The sequence below is a fragment of the Malus sylvestris genome, chromosome 13 (assembly GCF_916048215.2).
Source record: "Malus sylvestris chromosome 13, drMalSylv7.2, whole genome shotgun sequence".
Classification (NCBI taxonomy): Eukaryota; Viridiplantae; Streptophyta; class Magnoliopsida; order Rosales; family Rosaceae; genus Malus; species Malus sylvestris.
The window spans coordinates 13,172,517-13,191,990 of record NC_062272.1 but is presented as its reverse complement, the minus strand read 5'-3'; the positions used below and the strand labels follow the sequence as shown (position 1 = coordinate 13,191,990).

At 38.7% G+C, this 19,474-nt stretch overlaps 1 protein-coding gene and 2 pseudogenes across 1 annotated transcript; 2 read left to right on the top strand and 1 right to left on the bottom strand.

Annotated features, from left to right (window-relative positions):
• Positions 1-6,854: 6,854 nt before the first annotated feature.
• Positions 6,855-8,439, top strand: LOC126597681 (protein ALWAYS EARLY 3-like; annotated as a pseudogene).
• A 2,962-nt stretch (positions 8,440-11,401) lies between these two features.
• On the top strand, positions 11,402-16,019 carry LOC126595259 (protein ALWAYS EARLY 3-like; annotated as a pseudogene).
• Positions 16,020-16,574: 555 nt separating this feature from the next.
• On the bottom strand, positions 16,575-18,107 carry LOC126597683 (uncharacterized). Its single transcript, XM_050264493.1, has 5 exons — positions 17,843-18,107; positions 17,579-17,733; positions 17,412-17,476; positions 17,095-17,199; positions 16,575-16,864 (listed from the first exon to the last, which is right to left on the bottom strand). Exons 1-5 carry the CDS (start codon positions 17,947-17,949, stop codon positions 16,802-16,804), a joined length of 495 nt encoding a protein of 164 aa, XP_050120450.1. The 5' UTR covers positions 17,950-18,107; the 3' UTR covers positions 16,575-16,801.
• Between the last annotated feature and the right edge of the window lie 1,367 nt (positions 18,108-19,474).

The following is a 19,474-nucleotide window of genomic DNA, read 5'->3' as shown; positions in this document are numbered from 1 at the left end:
TAAAATTTTTAGAATGTGAATATCAGTTACTTAAGCATACAAAGAATATTTTTAAAGTACTTAATTAGTTTAGAACTTATAATAATTTATATTCATTTTAGTGAGAAACAACTAAAATTCAAACTACAGGAAGAAAGAAACTCCTCAATTATGGTTCAATAATAGTATATTACAATAACAGTTGGAAGAAAAAAATAACATAGTTAACGTTGCACCAAAATAACAAAAAATAGAATAACAAAGTAAGAGATGTGGCCACTTAGTTAGTACTACAGTCTAGTTATATTCTTTTTCACTTGTAAGTGAGATGTCTTAAGTTCGAATCTTGGAAATAACGAGGTCGCAACCAATTTATTCTCCTACCCCCTTAATGTAAATATATCGTTATACTAAAACAAAACAAAAAAACAAGAGAAGTGTGACAAGAGCTCAACCCATAAACAAAACTATGAAACTTTTACAAACCCAAAAGTTAGCGTTCCAAATCACAACTACATGCGTCAGTTGCAAAATGACCACCAAATCATACTAATTACATTTTTGTTATTGTAAAATTATTTAAAATGGATAAAAGATTTTATGAGCGCATAGATAACAGTTCATTGAAATTGACCATATTAACGTCATGCTTACGTAGTACACTTGCATCCTCTTTCAAAACTGATGAACTAGCTCAACCCATAAACAAAACTAAGAAACTTTTACAAACCCAAAATTTAGCGTTCCAAATCACAACTACATGCGTCAGTTGCAAAATGACCACCAAATCATACTAATTACATTTTTGTTATTGTAAAATTATTTAAAATGGAAAAAAGATTTTATGAGCGCGTAGATAACGGTTCATTGAAATTGACCATATTAACGTCATGCTTACGTGGTGCACTTGCATCCTCTTTCAAAACTGATGAACTAGCTTGTTTGGTGGCACTGTCCACTTGTAATCTAACCATATGAGTGTAGAGATAATGCTTTGTTTAATCTAACCAAATTAACGCCGTACTCACGTAATACACTTCAATCCACTATTAAAAAAGAGCAAAAGAATTTTATGAGCATGTTGCAGATGACACTTATTGAATCAGACATAATAAATACACTATGTTAATTTATTAAGAGTCTGATACAATAACTTTATACAAAAAAATTTATCCACTAAAAAATTCACTAATTTCGTTTCACTGTTGTGAAATTACTTGAAAAGATATATATAAACATAGCAATTTACCTTCTTTCTACCATCACAACATAATGGTTGTTGGCATCTCGTCAACAAAGAAAACAAACCAAATATAGCATAACCAATTAGGCACGTTGCACACTGCAGCGCATTTGTCAGCAACGTTGCACTAAGATTAATCTATGGAGTTTTAATGAAACACTTTCAGTATTATTCACTTTTAATGAAAAAAAAACATTTTTACTCTAAAAAGTCACTCATGGTACTACTTACTTACAACATATTTTTATTCTTTTGATTAAAGCTCAAAATTTTATTTTTCCTATTAATCTAATCATATTAGCGTCACGCTCACATAATACACTAGTGAGTATCCAAAGGGGTGTGATATCCACACACTCCATTTTACTTCTCACACACCCTTCTAATTTTCGGGAGTCGGATCGGAGGAATTGAAGAAGATCAATGGACATAAATAACAAGGGGTGTGTGGGAATTAATTTGGGATGTGTGGATAGCACAGCCCTATCCAAATATATATTTTCTTATGAGACTTGTAATAATGTTCTAAGTTGGATTTTCCTTCTCCTCAACCGAGAGTGTAAGAGCACAGCAGGAGTATGGGGTTTCACCCATACAAGCAGAACCGACGCAGCCAGACAGGGGGAAAAGCAACTTTCTCGATCAACCAACCACAAGCCGACACGAATGCATTAACGATCTCAACTGCATCGAAAACCACGCTCCCGCACAGAGCGTGTAACAGTGACGTCAACGGGCCGTACGTCATGTACGGACGCTCAGTCGTTGCTTGGAAACCCGAGCCTGTTTTTTCAGCTTTAGTTGCCTAACTTGTTCGGTGTGCTGTCCACGCACTGTTAATGCGCGTGGTTCTCCAGACTTTATTCAGTTGGAACTACCCCGCCCATTTGGTTGTATAAGACGAGGTTAGTCGGATAAAATCAACGGATCACCTCCCTTGCTGTGAAATGTACGGCTGAGATCTTCCGGGACGTCGGCGCCTGGTGTTGAACTAGAAAGACATGCGTACATGCGTGGTTGGTGAGAAGTCCATAAATGTAAATTATTCAGTGCAAGCAGGTGAGACGTGTGACCGGCTGCACCCGGTTGGGCAAGGATGGACTGGGAGGAGGAGGAACCGGAAAGGGCGGTGACCAGGTGGAAAAGTGGGTTTGTTTGACTTGGACGAGATTTGGCCACAAGTGGCACTTTTAAAGATTTGGTGGCAATGGCTCTGATTTGGACTGTAGCAATCGTATGTCATCAAATGTCGGCGAGCTGTGTGTATCTCTGTGATTTTTCTTTTTCTTTTTTTCTTTTCTAATTTTTTTTTTAATTTAATTTTGTAATTTTGTAATTTTGTTGGTTGGTCCAAAGGATTTGGTTTTGTTGTGAATTTGTGTGGTGGGCTTTTAATGATCCATGAGTTGTTGTGTTGTGTTGCATGTGAGAATATTGGGCTGTCAACAAAATATCTAGCTGTCCTTTCCACTAGTGGGTTTCATTTTCTTACCAAAAATGGTAAAAAAAGGTGTTCATCTCCCACAAGTTACAACTAGTTGGTTTTGCTTTATATTTAAAATCCATTTTTTTCCCTTTTTCTTTTGAAAAATTGTATTTTACTTATATTTATATATGAGAGAGGTTCCTCGCCGGATCCGGATCCGGATCAGAATCCTCTTTGTGAGGATTATGGAGATTCTTGTTTTTGCCATATACTATTTATATTCAATTTTAAATAAAAATATTTACAATGATTTCTAACTACACGATGTACCATGAACGGATGTGATTTGAGGATCCCCAAGATCCTCACAAAGATGATCCTCACTCATTTATATTCACTAAAGTATTTTTAATCTATTTAGTTTTTGGGTAAATTACATTCTATACCTTTTAGGTTTGGGGCGATTTTTAAAATGGGTTACAAAGTTTTAATTTTCTTCAACAAAAAAAAAAGTTTTATTTTCTTATATTGCACCACAAGGTATTTTAGTTGTAGTTGTGTTAGGGTTTGTTCCGATTTGGGCCTTCTTTTGTTCATTTTAGTGGGCTTGGTTCTGTTGGTTTTTTTATGTGTTTTTTCTTTTCGGGCCTAATGTAATGTTTTGTTTCTAACCAGTGAAACTTTATAAACAAAACAAAATGGGTCAAGCACTTAATACTATAGTCTGGTAGTATTAATTTTCACTTGAAAGTGAGAGGTTTTAGGTTCGAATCTCGTGAATGGTGAATTCCATACCAAATTAGGTTGCCCATTGTATGGCTTTGTCGAACTCCCCCTCCTCTTAGTGTAAAAATATTGATGTACTCAAAACAAAAACAAAAAACAAAATGGGCCAATATGATATGGACAATGCCAATGTAGTATAGATTCTTATGTATTTCGCATTAGACAAACAATTAAGACGAAATTTGGAGTGTCAATAATAATTTCCTAATTAAATAGTTTAAGTGAGATTGTTCTCGAACCGCATCGGTATGTCATGCACAATCGATGTTGTGGCAACTCAGGTGTTTCAATGTTGTGGCAACTCCAGCATTGCTTGAAGTTTTCTGCAGTTTGAGAAATTTTCAAGTGTATATTCTGACTTATTTTGCATCAGAAAATAAGATTTGACATCATTTTAGTTTGTTGAGCTCTACAAATTAGATACTTTAAAAATTAAAAACAAAAATCTGGCTACGTACAGATTAGTGGAACGGAATTCAGTTAATGCTCAATGAAGTTTCGTTGCTTGATTTTTTTAAGCCAATATGAAAGTATATAATAGAATTTGACTAGGCATAGCGGGAGTCAACACATTTATGTCTTGTGTTCATAGTTTTACAAACTTCGTTGATGCCATGATCTTGAGTTAACTTTGTTTTTTCCTGCAGAAAATAAATGTGTATGCTTTTTATGTTTTAATGATAAGCATTATATGTAGCATGTCGCTCAAGATTGTGCTATATTTTCAGTTCCACCAAAGTCCACGGATTAAGTGATTCGAGCTCTTGAAATTTGCTTAATAGCTAAAATTATTATAACTTTTAAAATTGCTCTTTGTTTTTAACCATTTGATCAAATTTTAAGGACCCGAATCACTTGATCCGTGAACTTTGGTGAGGATGTCTTTCCTGTTTTCAGGCCTATTTATCTCTTCCTGAAGGTGTTGCTTCTGTTATTGGCCTGACAGCAATGATGACGGACCACTATTTTCTACTGGTAAAATTAATTAAAATTTGAACCGAGTTTTTCAGATTACTATATGCACTTAACCTCTGGTAATGTTCAAGTTTGGCTGTTTTTTTATATCCACCAAAAAGGAAACCGTACCTCATAAGAAGAAGACAAAAGGAAAGTGTTCATAGTGCATTTTTTAATTTTTTTGGATCAAAGGCATCATTCATTATCAACAACAAACATTACAATACAAAGGTCCAAAATTTACAACACAGAGGCCCAAAAACAAAAAACACAATCAAACAACAGTGGCCCAACCAAAAGTTGAGACCAAAACAAAAGAAAACGCAGAAACAATTGGATCCGGTGCGTCTTTCACCAAAACTGTCGCTGCAACCACCAAAACAATAGTTGTGCATGTTGATCCAGCCAAATTCGTACCCCAAACTAAGCCTCACCTCATCAATACCAATAGCCAATCCCAAGCTTCACTCCTAGCACAACTACAAACAACAGAGAATCTGCAGCCAAGTGAGAGAAGCTCATGGCAGTCCACGAGCAACACTGCCAACAAGGGCAAACAGCAAAGAGAAGGTGGTGGTGCAAGGAACACCCAACCTAGTGGAAGCACCAGATCAATACACACCAACTCGAAACACCGCAACAAATCGCGGCAAAGGGTGACTGAAGCTCGGAAATTGGATGAATATGGATGAAAGACAGCAGAGGGGAGAGAAGAAGGCAAATCGGCCAATAAAACCAAGGAAAAAAAAATAGCGGATGGAAGAAGAGAGAGAGAGAGAGAGAGAGAGAGAGAGAGAGAGAGAGAGAGAGAGAAACAAAAGAAAACCCATCGATCCTAGCCGGAGATAAAATCGACGGCACAGAAATTGGACTCGATTGGAAACCACTCACACAGATCGGTGAGAATAACCCTTAAACAGAGGGAAGAAGGAAGGTCTCTCACAGAGAGAGAAAGGAATAAATGAATAACCAAAACCTGGCATTGGTTTATTTCTAAAGGAAACAGTAATGAAGTTCTTCCATTAACCGTGTTGGAAACATGTTTAATTTCTTGCTTACAAGCTAGTTACTGCCTTAAGACGTCTTTTTTTTTTCGTTTACATGTTAAGAACTACTTCAACCCTTGAAGTAAAACTCAAATTTTAAGTTCTAAACTTACTCCAACTTACTCAAACCCTTAGGGCAAATATGAGTTAAAACTCAAAACTCATTTTTGGGCCAAATTTAGCCCAGGATTTCCCTGGGTTAGTGGGGCTGGTCCACTATATATATATATATATATATATATATATATATATATATATATATATATATATATATATATATATTTATTTATTTTATATTTATAAATTCATTGAATTCAATGGTTAAGATCTAATTTGATGAAATCCAACAGTAAAAAAAAAAAAAAAAAAAATCTAACAGTTCAAATTTAAATCCAACGGCTAAAGTAATTAAAAAAAATTCTTTTATGTGTTCATATTCTTTCATAGTGTTTCACGATTTTCATGGTTAAAAAGTTACTTTTAGGTTATAATGTTCATAAAATTAAATTAGTATAGTCTACATAATATTTTCGTTTAAAAAATTACTTTAAGAAAAAAAATTAATCTAAATTCATTCTTTAATGATATGGGGTTAAAATTTTAACTCAAAAGGATTGGAGCAAAAAAACGATTTCTAGGTTAAAACCTAAATTTTCTGGGCTAAAATTTTTAGATTTTAGTCCAAGGGTTGGAGATGATCTAAGGGGTAACTAGCATGTGAGCAAAAGTTTGTTTCTTATTTACCCTTAAAATGAAATGCTAATTATTGCTTCCTTAGGATTAAAAGTTGTTTTTTTTCAATGTCTTTTTTTTCTGTTCGAGTTACTTGTCATTGTCATGTTATGTAATATTTGGCGATTTTTCTATCCGTTTAGGGAAATGATTTCCGGATACGCCTTTTCACTTTCTGCACACCCCCTTTTAATGTGTTTCCTCCGATTCTTGTTGAATTTATTTAGGACAAAGCCCCGAAATGGAGAAGGGTGTGAAAATTATTTGCCTCCATTATGGTGACCATGTGCATGTGTATTAATCCGTAAATGAGTTTAATGATCTTTTACTGTTGGTATAAATTCAGCTAGTGTTTTGAGAATGGACAAGGATTGTCTGCCCTCCACTTCCGATGTCCTCCCTGTGCTCTCCTGTTTTGTATGGTCACGGTTAAGTCACGTCAACATTTTATATTGTTTTTTTATAGATATAATAAGACAAAAATGAATAGTAATATAAAATGTTGACGTGGCTTAACCGTGACCGCACAAACAGGAGGGCACCGGAAGTGGAGGGCAGACAATCCTTGTCCTTTGAGAATGGTCCATATGGCACTCATTTAGAGGACTCTGGCCTTGCAGGGAGGAAGGGACGGTGAACGAGAAAGCATTGAGGGTGTAAGAACCCCTAGGAAACCTCAAAAGCATGCATGCAAGGGTAAAATTTCAGACTGAGGTCGCAAAAGGATTAGGACATATCCCAGATTCTTCACAATCCCCTCCAATGGCATCAAGTAATGACTGCTTGTCATTGTTAAACAATAGGCGCTCAGGTGGGAAATGATATGATCTTCGCGTGTGTATGATTTTCGTTATTTGTTTCTTTGTTTTTCCTTTAATTATTCTACTCATTTGACCTACTTTTCCTGCAATTATTCTACTCGCTTTTTATTTCTTCTCTCTCCTTTGTTTTCTTTTCCTCTTCTTTTCTTCTTGGTTCTCTTCAAAGTTCTCTTTGCCTTTTCGTCTTAATCATATATTGGCTTCAAAGATGTTAATGCCATTGATGTGCTTTGAATCTGTTTCAGGAATTAGGCCTCATGCTGTTAAAAAAAGAACTCCTCGAGTCCCTGTTGCATATTCTAGTGATAAGGATAACAGTAGAAAGTATATTTCACCAGCCAGGCTAGGTTTAAAACCCAGTGCAAACACTAAAAACGATGATGTTGCTCATGAGATAGCATTGGCATTGACTGAGGCCTCACATAGAGGTGATTCTCCCTTGGTTTCTTGGAAATCTAAGAGAAACGCTAAAGGCACACCACCAACTGTTACGAATCGTGAAATGATGGTAAGATTATTTGAAAGATAGGTTAATTGCTCTCCTAACAGTTCTTTCACTATAATAGTTTGAAATTCATGGTTGTTTTTGACATATAGTGTGCAGAGCCGGAAATGACTACAACCAAGCGCCGTGCTAGTGTAATAGATGAATGTGGTTATGAATTGAGCTTTGGAAGCACAGAACCTGACAATGAATACTTTGATAGAGATCAAAGGTATGCAATGGGAAAAGATACCCTGTAAAGAAGCAAAAGGTTGAAAGTAAAAGCAATCATTTTGAAGACATTAAAGAAGCTGGTAGTGGAACAGAGGAAGGAGAGAAACAAGGTACTATCAAGGGAAAACTTGAAACTAAAGTTGCGAAAAGTGCAAGATCCTTCTACAAGGAACAAAGAAACAAAAGTAAAAAAGCTCTGGTTGCATAAGGTATGTTAGAAAACATTTGAGCCAGGCTCCCTCCCCATTCTTAACCTCTCATTTCCTCTATAGCTAATATTTAGGTACGCTTTGTACAACATGTTTCCTTTGCAATTTCGAGCTGCATACTTTTGATGTGTAGGACAGGTATAGTTGAAGTAGGTTTATTTTGTGTTGCTAGTTTCTTGCATTGAACTCTGTCAGATTTGGCTTTTGTTTTTGTATGTATGGTTTTCGATAGCACCTTTGAATTCGATTGCTGTCTTCTAAACAGTTGAAGCATGTCCAGATAACATTCATTTTAACTCTTTTCTCCATGCAGATGAAAGCTCTCCCTTTGATGCACTACAAACTCTGGCAGATCTATCCTTGATGATGCCCAAAACTGCTTATACAGGCAACACATTATGCTTTGAAAAGTAGCTTTTATAACCCTCTTTTGCTAGGAACTTTGGGTTTGATCTCTTATCATGTCCTTCTTTTAAGAGGTGTATGTATTTTAATTTATTAATGTTCAGTTTGTGTTTTTCATTTTCTCCTTCTAATGCTAGCATTCAATTTCAGAATTAAAAAATTCTTAGTAGCTTATCTGGTACCTTATCAAGGGGTTTTGATCAAATACAATGTTTTTGCTTGAATTATCAACTTCCCATCAATCTTTCTTCTTATCTCTTTTATAAAAATAAAATAAAATAAATTAAAAAGTGTTTATTTGTAGTTCATGTAGATATTAATTGGAATTAGACTTTGCATGCTTGAAAAAGTTTAACATTCTGTTTGTCTTTGTTTTATCTGTACTTCTTATCAATAGTTTGAGGAGTCTTTTGTGTCAGTTTTCCTTAAGTATGCTTTTGGATGTCTGAAGGATTTACAAAATCAGCTAAATAGGCTGATTTTAATGTCATTGCAGTTTACATTATAGATCCTCTTTGTTGATGCACAAAACCGGAGGTCTTGGAACAATGTAAATCCGACCGTGAATCTGCATGAAATGTAAATAACACAAGATGTATCGTGGTTCACCCCAAGGTTTGGGCTACGTCCATATTGATTGTATTATATTTCTCTGAGAAGTGAGGGAGAGAGAGCTCTAAGAGTGAGAGCTTTGAGAGTGGTGAGGAGAGACTTAGGGTTTGTGAGGGTGAGGAGGCCCTTTTATAGAATAAGGGCTCCTCCCCTAATTACATATTTGCCCCTTCTTTTATTACATAATTATATTTAAGTCCCCCGAGTATTTATACGAGATCTAAATACGAGGCCCTAAATATGGTATAAACAGTAGTTCCCCAAGTCTTCAGTCAAGAGAGTCTTTTGGCTGGAGACTTGAAATTCAGTCCATGTGTGGGCCGAAGTAACTAGATGTGCTCAATCTGAAATGATGCTCAACTAGAAGTAGCACATGTTGCGAGGTTGCTTGGCTTATGGCTTATGTTGCCTTGGTTGGCTCGGTTTGTGGCGTTTGAAGGTGAGGGAGTTCCTTTTATAGAATAAAGGCTCGCTCCTCAATACATGAATGAAGGGCTAGAGTTGATGCTCTCTAATGATGGTGAGGGAGTCCCTTTTATAGAATAAGGGCTCATTCCTCAATACATAAATGATGGGCTAGAGTTGATGCTCGCGGCGAGGCGGTTGCTCAGTAGGTGGCGATGCTTTCTAAGGCAGTGCTCAATCTAAAATGATGCTCAACTAGAAGTAGTACACGCTGCAGCTCGTGGCTTATGTTGCCTTGGTTGGCTCGGCTTGCGGCGTTTGAAGGTGAGGGAGTCCCTTTTATAGAATAAGGGCTTGCTCCTCAATACATGAATGATGGGCTAGAGTTGATGCTCTCTAATGATGGTGAGGGAGTCCCTTTTATAGAATAAGGGCTCGTTCCTCAATACATAAACGATGGGTGCTCTCTAGTGAAAGTAAGGGAGTCCCTTTTATAGAATAAGGGCTCGCTCCTCAATACATAAGTAATGGGCTAAGTCCCCCAAGTATTTTTCATGAGGCCCAGTTGAGGCCCAATATATGGTACATAATGTAGTCCCCCAAGTCTTCGGTCAATAAAGTCTGTTGGCTGGAGACTTCAAATTGGATCTATGTATGAGCCGAAATGGCGGTTGTTTGAAGGCGGTATTTCTATACCCTGCACTAAAGCTTTGTAGGTGAAGCTTTGCAAGTGAAGCTTTTAAACTAGAGCTCTGTAAATGAAGCTTTTGAAGCTAGAGCTCTGTAAATGAAGTTTTTGAAGCTGTTTGACATGAGTGATGCTCATGAATGTTTATGTTGATTGACATGAGTGATGCTCATGGATGTTGTCATGAGTGATGCTCATGAATGTTAACATGAGTGATGCTCATGAATGTTGACATGAATGATGGTCGTGAATGTTTATGTATGATTGTCATGAGTGATGCTCATGAATGTTTATGTATGAATGACATGAGTAATGCTCATGTATAATTTGGAGTACTGGGCGTACTTTTGATCACCTGGTTGGTGGCATGAAAGAAAGTACGGGTTGTACATTTCATCACCTGGTTGGTGGCATGAATGGCTGGTTGCCAAATAATATTTAGAGTACGGGCTGTACTTTTCATCACCTGGTTGGTGGCATGAATGGCTAGTTGCCAAATGATATTAGAGTACGGATTGTACATTTGATCACCTGGTTGGTGGTAATAGCGGCAGGTTGTCGGATAATTTTGGAGTACTGAGCGTACTTTTGATCACCTGGTTGGTGGTAATAGCGGCAGGTTGTCGAATAATTGTGGAGTACTGGCGTACTTTTGATCGCCTGGTTGGAGCTATTTTGGGCTTATGGGCCTTCGACCTCCACACAACATTCCAGCCCATTTATTTTGGGCTTTGCCTTTTTTCTTTTTCTTTTTTAACTCTCTGATGGGGTTTATACAGATGTGTCCGAAAGATAAGGAAAATAAATTACATCATTCAGAAATAACAAAAGCAAATGTAGGGTGTTTATTCCTTGCTTTTGCTTTCTCTTTTGCTTTCTGCTTTTGTTTCTGTTTCCCACTGCGTTCTTTTTCTGTCTGTCTGTGCGCTGCTGTCATGCATATGCACCTAATTAATCTTTACAGTGTCTCTGCGCCGAGAGGGATGAGTAGAAACAATGGAGTCAGATCATAGACCCCATAGCACCAAAAGCTGCAGCTTCATCGTCACCTCCACGTAAAGCCCACCCTGTATAATAATTTCCATCTTTTTGAAAACCCAGCATCTTCCAATGCTGCATAGGCTGCATCAATCTGAGCATCGAGCATATTATCTTCCACTTTACATTTTTGAAAACCCCACTTTACTCCACTGCTCATCCTTCAACCACCTGTATTGATCTGAATACTCATCATTATCAGTATATGAACCGGTCCATTCTCACTCCTTCTTTTTTTTAATTTTTTTTTTGTAGGCGTAGTGGATGAAAACAGGCCTGATCCCTTTTTCTTTTTCTCTTTTCACTGCCTTTTTTTTTCTTTTGACATGTGAGCACATGATTGCTCCACTTGCAAATGCTAGAAAAATCCTCCGTGCCATTCTCAGTGTCCCCAGCGTGTGTGGGAGACGCCGAAGCCACCAAGGGGGTTCTCTCGTCCGACCCAACTCATCCTTGCTACTGAATGCCCAGATGCACCACTGCCAGGTGCTTAAAAGTCTCTTGCTTCCAGCTTGCTCATGTTGCTCCTCACCAAGGATTAGAGGTAAGCTCAAGGATGATGACTTTTCCGAAGAATCAGCATCCATTGAGAGAGAAAGAGAGAGAGAAAGAGTGTGTGAGAGAGGTTAGACCAGTGGTCAAAGGAGGATGGTGGGAGAAAACGAGGGATACGATGGATGCGAGATCGTCTGTATCGTTCACGCGGGGGGTTTGCAAGACTGACGAGGAAAGTAGGGTTTGAGAAGGCACTGTCTTCTCGCGAGGTATGTGTCCTTCCCATCACAGACGCCAGATGGCAACCTACATATCAGAGGCCCCCAACGCACACCCCTGGACTGATCTCGCCTCAAACAGTCATAGACACAAAAGCGCGACAAACACACATGATTGCTGACTAGTGGCGCCGTGTGGAGGTTGAAGGCGGGTAGCGTATGGGAAATCACGTCGTTGAACTCCCATCTCTGAAATTCCTGTGCATCTGCAGATTCTGGTCTCTCTCTCTTTCACATCCTCTGGAAAACCAGTGATGAATATGGTGTGGACCTCTTCAGTAACGGTTTGGTTTGGGTTGTCGACGAGGTGGTGAGCGGCAAAGGTGGCGGCTTTACAAGATTAGAGTGGTGGAGCTGAACTTTCCAGTGTATCTCATTGACTCGCCAAAAAACGGTATGTGATATTCTTTGGCATCGTTGTTGGCCTTACGGGTCACAGGGAAGGCTAAGGAGGACTTCCCGTTGAAGGGGCCTGAGCCGCGGAGCTGGTGCGGTGGATCGGTGCTCAGGTTTTTGTGGGTCTCATAGCATGGGCTGGAATGTTGATCACCTTGAACATGGGCCTCAGTATTTGAACATGGGCCCCTGTCTGTCGGATCTCTTGTTGGTTAGAGAGAGAAAGAGTCTAGAGAGAGATTGGTAGCTCCTGCCCGATTCTTGGAGGTTGGTAGCTCCTGCCTGACAGTTGTACGACATCAAAACTATTGATGAGAACACTAGCAACAGTTTCAATCTTAGTGGTGGCTTCATGATTTGGTTATCTGATTGCATGGTTCTTGAGTTTCTGCATATTCACGGCAGAGGTGAAAAAATAAAAAGAGAACCGACACAACTTTTCGTATCGATTCCCACAGACGGCACCAAATGTTGATGCACAAAATCGGAGGTCTTGGAACAACGTAAATCCGACCGTGAATCTGCATGAAATGTAAATAACACAAGATGTATCGTGGTTCACCCCAAGGTTTGGGCTACGTCCACACTGATTGTATTATATTTCTCTGAGAAGTGAGGAAGAGAGAGCTCTGAGAGTGAGAGCTTTGAGAGGGGTGAGGAGAGACTTAGGGTTTGTGAGGGTGAGGAGGCTCTTTTATAGAATAAGGGCTCCTCCCCTAATTACATATTTGCCCCTTCTTTTATTATATAATTATATTTAAGTCCCCCGAGTATTTATACGAGGTCTAAATACGAGGCCCTAAATATGGTATAAACACTCTTAAACTGCTAACTGATTGTATTTGACTCGACATTGATTTTTTGTTGGTTCTGTGTTTAGAGTCTTCTGCATATGTCTGGGAAGAAGATATTTGTATTGCTAACGAGTCTAAAACAAAAAGGAGTCGCTCAATTCCTGGGTTTGAACACACTGCTTTGAAAACATCTAAACCGGGTAACCTTAAAGAGGGAGGTCATCAGTCTAACACCGGACTGCAAAAAAGAAAACAACTGTTGCCGTTTAAACTAAGGACAAGTATCACTTCCCCTACAATTCGCTTAGTTTTTCTTTACTCGACGTGCTTAATATGGTCCATCTTGTTTTGGCTTAAATTGATGAACATTTGTGACATTAATGGCAGGTATATAATGACGCTCAAACAGACTGTCATTGGAGTGACAATCAACAGATTGAGGCGTGCTGCCTTTTCATTCGGACTCTCTCTCTCTCCCCCTTTTCTTCTTAGATTGCTATTTTGGAAGTTCAGAAGACTTTAAGATCAAAAATATAATTTCCATTTTATCATGTCATTTCTTATGCTAGTTACAATGTGGACTCGTTGATGCAGTTCCCTTGGCAGACCGCGGAGATTTTCTGAGCAGTTTCTGAAGGAAGAAAAAGAGAAGCTTAATCAGTACCGGGAATCTGTTAGACCACATTATGCTGAACTTAATGCTGGTACGAGGGAAGAACTTCCAACTGACTTAGCTCGTCCTTTATCAGTAGAACAGCATGTCATTGCCTTTCATCCCAGGACAAGAGAGATCCACAACGGAATTGTACTAACTGTCGACCATTGTAGGTGTCAGTGTTCAGTTTGACCAGCCTGAACTAGGTGTTGAACATATGATGGTAAGTACCCCCCTCACATATCTTTGGAAATATTACATATTTATAATGATTGAATGATGTCTTCAATGTCATGTGTACGATAACGTACACCTTTTCAGTTCCCGTTCCTTTTTAATGGTATGGTGTAACATATTTCATGACAAGATATTGATTGCATGCCATTGAATCCAGTGGAGAATTTACCTGCTTCTTTCACAAAGCACAATGTCAATGTCAACAAATATATTGAGAACCTAAAGGAGCTCAAGATTAATGAACACCTGAAAGAAGGAAAGACTGAAGGGTATAAGGTTGCCTCTTGAGACCATGTGGAGAGCGCTGTTCCCTGTTATATCCAGCCATCGACTCGTCATAGCATCAAATCATCAAAGCAGACACAGGTTAGTTGTGGTTTCCAGCTGCCAAAACATGTGGTCGTTATTTTCGTATTCACGTGCAAGATGGCTTGTACATATTATTTTTGTATATCGTCTGTGCCCTTTATTTGGTATTAAATGTTCAGGGATCTTCTTGGAGTATCTGATACATTCAGGGCCTTGAAATTGCCCCATTTTATAAGATGAGCATTCTTCGAAGCATATGAATGTCTTGATGACACAATAATGAGTGCACTTCTTTTTTCTCCACAATCACTGCTAATCTATTAGATTTCGTTGAGGCTGAAACAGAATATCTGCCATTCATTGTTACCGGTCTGCAGCTCATGTTTGGAATTCTATTGCTGTACGCAGTACCGTGCATTATTGTCCTGTTGGAGTTCTATTGCTCTACGCGGCATGCCATTCATTGCTTTCCACTTATTGTTTTCGTTGGTCATTTGCGTGTGCTGACTGCTTAAACCAATGAGCTTATATTGAGGCTGTATCTTTATTTGTAGAAAATTTTACAGTGCAGAATAATTATATGCTATTATCTAAAGTTGAAACTCTCTGGCTAGGGGAAATCATCAAATTTTGTACAAGCTAAAGGTGGGGCCTGGTGAAACTGCTACTGCAGAAGGGGCAAATTCTCAGCCTTCGATTCCTGCGCAGATCCAAGCAAAAGAAGCTGATATACGAGCTATATTCGAGCTGACTCGCAGACTTGACAAAAAGGTGTAGTGCTGAATAGCTTACATCCATCTTAGGTGTTAACCATGGGGCTTATATTTGGAGAAAGGTGGCTTTAGCTGTTCAACTCCTGTCAATGTTGGGTATTTTAGAATTGAGTTGATGATCATGTTGAAACTTGTAGGATGCCATGGTATCTGAGTTGAGGCGCATGAATGATGAGGTGTTGGACAACCAAAATGGAGACAACTTTATCAGGGATTCTGAGTCTTTTAAAAAGGAATATGCTGCAGTACTCTTACAGTTGGAGTCAAGTCAATGACCAGGTATCAGCATCTAATCATGTTGGTATTTGATTGCAACTATAAGCAAGCTGATTGCCTTTCATGCGCAGGTTTCTTCTGCTCTTTTTTGCTTAAGACAATGCAACACATACAGAGTGAGTCCCGCAGTTAGCAGTTAGCAGTTAGCTTGGCGAAGCCCGTGGAAAGTTTAGGAGACCCTGGTGGCAATTCAAGCTCTTCTGGGTATTCTTGTCATGCCCAAGAATCGGCAGGTCATGTGTGTGATATTGTTGAAAGTTCAAGAGCAAAAGCCCGCAAAATGGTTGATGCAGCTATTATGCAGAAGTATGATTGCAGTGAGTAAATGTCCATTGCTACTCCGACAACATAAATTTGATGATTCAGGTAATTGGTTAATTTCTCATGTTACTTTAATCCATTCATAAACTTGAGTAATTAAGAAAATGAGGGATTACAATCAACGCTTTTCTCTCGCGTATCTGAAATTCCCCATTTTCTTCAAGCAATCAAGTTTATAAAATGAGGGATTCATCTGTTTATAACCTTTGCTTTTGGTTTTTCTCACCCGAAATGCAGACTTGTACAGCACGGCAGTTTCCACCGGCCGAGGTCGCCCAAGTATTAGACGAAGCCGTGACTAGCTTGCAGCCATTCTGTCCGCAGAACCCTTCGGTTTACGGAGAAATACACAAGTGCATGGGCATTGTTAGGAATCAGACACTGGCGTTGGTGCTTACATGGTTCCACTTGACACCCTAAATGTAGGTGCTGTGCGTATTTTGTGGAGTGAGGATTCCGAGGATCCTCCAATCACATTCGTTCATCGTACATCATGCGGCTAGTGTAAATTATATTTATAATATCACTTGCATTTCAAATGATATTTATAATATCATCGTACATCACGTAGGTGCTGTGCGTATTGTTGAATAAAATTCTCTCCGTTTCAAACACTCCCCCTCCCTCCAGTGTAAATTATATTTATAATATCATTTGTATTTCAAAAAAATAATCCCAAAGAAATGATAGGTGTAAATCCTTTCATATTATACGAGAAATGTCATTGACACTTCAAGAAGATCATTATGCACTCTTTACAAAATCTCTCGTATTGTTAAGAATGAACTGCAAAATGAATTTTTTAGAATGTCAATAAAAGCTGCCTATTATAGTTAAACTGTTAATCTAATCGGTTAATTGGACAGATAATATGGTTATATCTCAATTTTTGTGTTCTTAACTAAAGATCTAATGGTTGAAAATTTTGGAATATCCGATATCAAAGGCATCATAGAAAATCTCCTTAACGAATAATTGTAGCAAGTAGTTAGAGATCTATGGATTTCACAATTAAAAAACGTATCAAAACAAATATCAGAACACCTGTCATGTAAAAAGAGACAAGAAAATCAGTGTATAATTCAAAGAATGATGCCCCTTACATTTGGTACAAAAGTGAACAATTCACAACTTCCACCTAGCTTTTGCTTCTGAAGCCTCTACTTGCAGGCACAAAAGTTGAACTCTAATTTCACCCCCCATCACAACTTTACTTTCTTCTTTTTAGGCCTTTTTACCACACCGCCCCCCGAGTCTTCCATAACCTGCAGCACATCACAAGTTACAAGTTACTATCATAAGAAACGAGTAAGATCATCCGCATAAGATCATCCGCCTTTGGTTTATTCAATCCAAAATCCAAAGATAAACATCGGTAGGTAGTGTGAGTAAGGGGTGTGCGGAAATTCACTTCCCTAAACACGTAAAGAAAACGAATGAAAAACGAGAGACAAACCCCCGTCAATGAGACAATTGCCTGTGATAAGTTAACAACCTTTTGTTGTCTCTTTTTCTTCTCACTTTTCATCATCTTCTTCTTCTTATTCTTCTTCAGCTTCTTGAGCTCTGAATTCTCCACATTTTCTTCCTGTTGAGGGTCCTGCATTTTTCACCCAAATTTCATAAAAACACTCGAGGAAGTAATCTCATTTTCTTTCCATACAACCAATATCGAGGGCGCGGAAATCAAACGGAGTACCTCGGGTGCAACGGTAACTACTACCTACGCTTAACTTAATCACTTGAGCTACAAGTACCATGGTAATCGAAGACTAAATGGAGCCAAAACTTGAAAGCAAAACACATAATTACCTCAGTCTCAGAGTCATCAAAGGAGTCAACATGCCGTATTCGGATTCCAGAATTCGATGCGCCACCTGATTAACTCAAAAAAAAATCCCAATTTTAACTTAATCACAATTGATTGGAGTAAAATGCCTGTGATTAACAAGATGCTCAATTGAACAGAGTGTAATTACTTGCAAAAACGGTGCGTTTAGCGTTCTGAACAGCGCGTTCGAGAAGATGCGGGTTGATGGATTCCAATCCATCGGGATTCTGTAGCTTTCTCTCGAGAAATTTCGCCAACGCCGCCGCTTTGTTCGTTGTCAACGGACCTCCAGGATGAGCCAACCTATAGATACACATACATATATCCATACATATAGTTGTATGTAATCACTCACGGGAACAAAGAAAACCCTAAATTAAGAGATGAGGAAGAAGAAGGATGGAAAAGAAACCTGGGTTGGCAACGAGGAGGGGGCAAGGATGGGAGAGGCGCGAATTTGCTGCCTCTTAAGGCCTTCTTTTCGTCTTCGGTCAACTCTTCTCCTCTTTGTTTCACCATTTTCTCCTCCGCCGGCGGTGGTTGACGCGACTGATCACACCTACGATTCAGATCGGGAAGACGACGGTACGACTCCGACTAATTTTGTATCCGAAAAACTTTAAAATATATTTTCCTGCGCCTTTTGTTTGGGTCGCTCCTCAAAAACCGTTAAATCAGAGGGATTTTTGTTTTTTTGTTTTCAATAAGAAGAACATTTAAATTTCAAAATTGTATTAAGACTTAAGAGATTTAAAATTGGGTAATTTTATTGGAACCCATTCAACTTCTTTCTACACCCAATACAAAAAATATTTTCTTAAAATTCCTAATTCATCCTTTGATTAAAATTGAAAAAAAGAAATAAACAAAACTGAAATCTCTTTCCACACCCAGTGGTTCTCTTCCACCTCAAACCCCACGGAAGACTCACCGGCGATTCTTCATGGCAACTTCAATTCAAATTCTTTTAGCGTCACAACTGCCTTATATGGCACACCATTTAGTTTCCACAAGTTTTGACTTCGAATTGTCCATACAAGATAAATGATCCCTCTTCGGCTCAACGCCTTCCTCGTCGACGACTCCGCCATCCCTTCTCGGCCATAGACATTTGTGGTTCTCCGCACTGTTGGCTCTGTACCACTCGTAAACTTGTAACTAGAGAGGAAGTTCTACCCCTGGAATTTCTCAATTTGAGTATCCTCTGCATTATCAAGCACTGTGCTTCAGCTTCTTGCTCTTGATCTTCACGTCTCCGACTGTTTGAATGAGTTGCGGCAAAAGTAGCTTCAAGTAGTTGAACGGTAGCAAAAGCACCACACTAGTTGACGTACGACTTTTGGTCTCCATTTCTACGGACTCGACGATGTATGCCAAACGCCCTGACATGAAAGTTGTAGGAAGGAGCTCTTTTTCAGCCAAGGACTACCACGACACACCACTTGTGCAAGTTTCAATCGAAGCGGTCCTAGGCATGTTTTCCGGCTAAGGGAGGGGCGGCTGCCACTCCTTGCCCTCACGTTGCTTCAAATATGCTTGTAGGCCTCCGATGCCGGCGTTATGATAGAAGAGCGTGAGAAATAGAGGAAGGAGAGGGACAAATGAGGAGGGAGATAATACGGAAGAGGAGGTGGTTAAGAGACGCCGGCGACAAGAGATTCACGCCGGCATCAGTGAAGAAGATGCTGAAAAGTGGTGGGCATGTATGTGGGTTCATGTTCTTTTAATTTATTTTTACTTTCTAATTAACGTCGGGGCAAAATGGAGAATTTAATGGCAAAAATATTTAAGTTGGGTTTGAAGGTAAGATAGTTGGGTTTAAATAAAATTTACAATTTATAAATGTTGTAGGCCTATTTGACTGAACTATTCTATGAGGATAAAGAGGGGGAGGTGGGCGGCAATAAGAGTGAAAAGAGAGAGATTTAACTGTGAGGTGTCTGTTGTATTACCCATTGTGCCTTTATTTATAGTAGTAGAATATGTTAAATCCTTACCTTTTTAGAATTACAACTTTAATAAGATGGGAATATTCAAAAATATC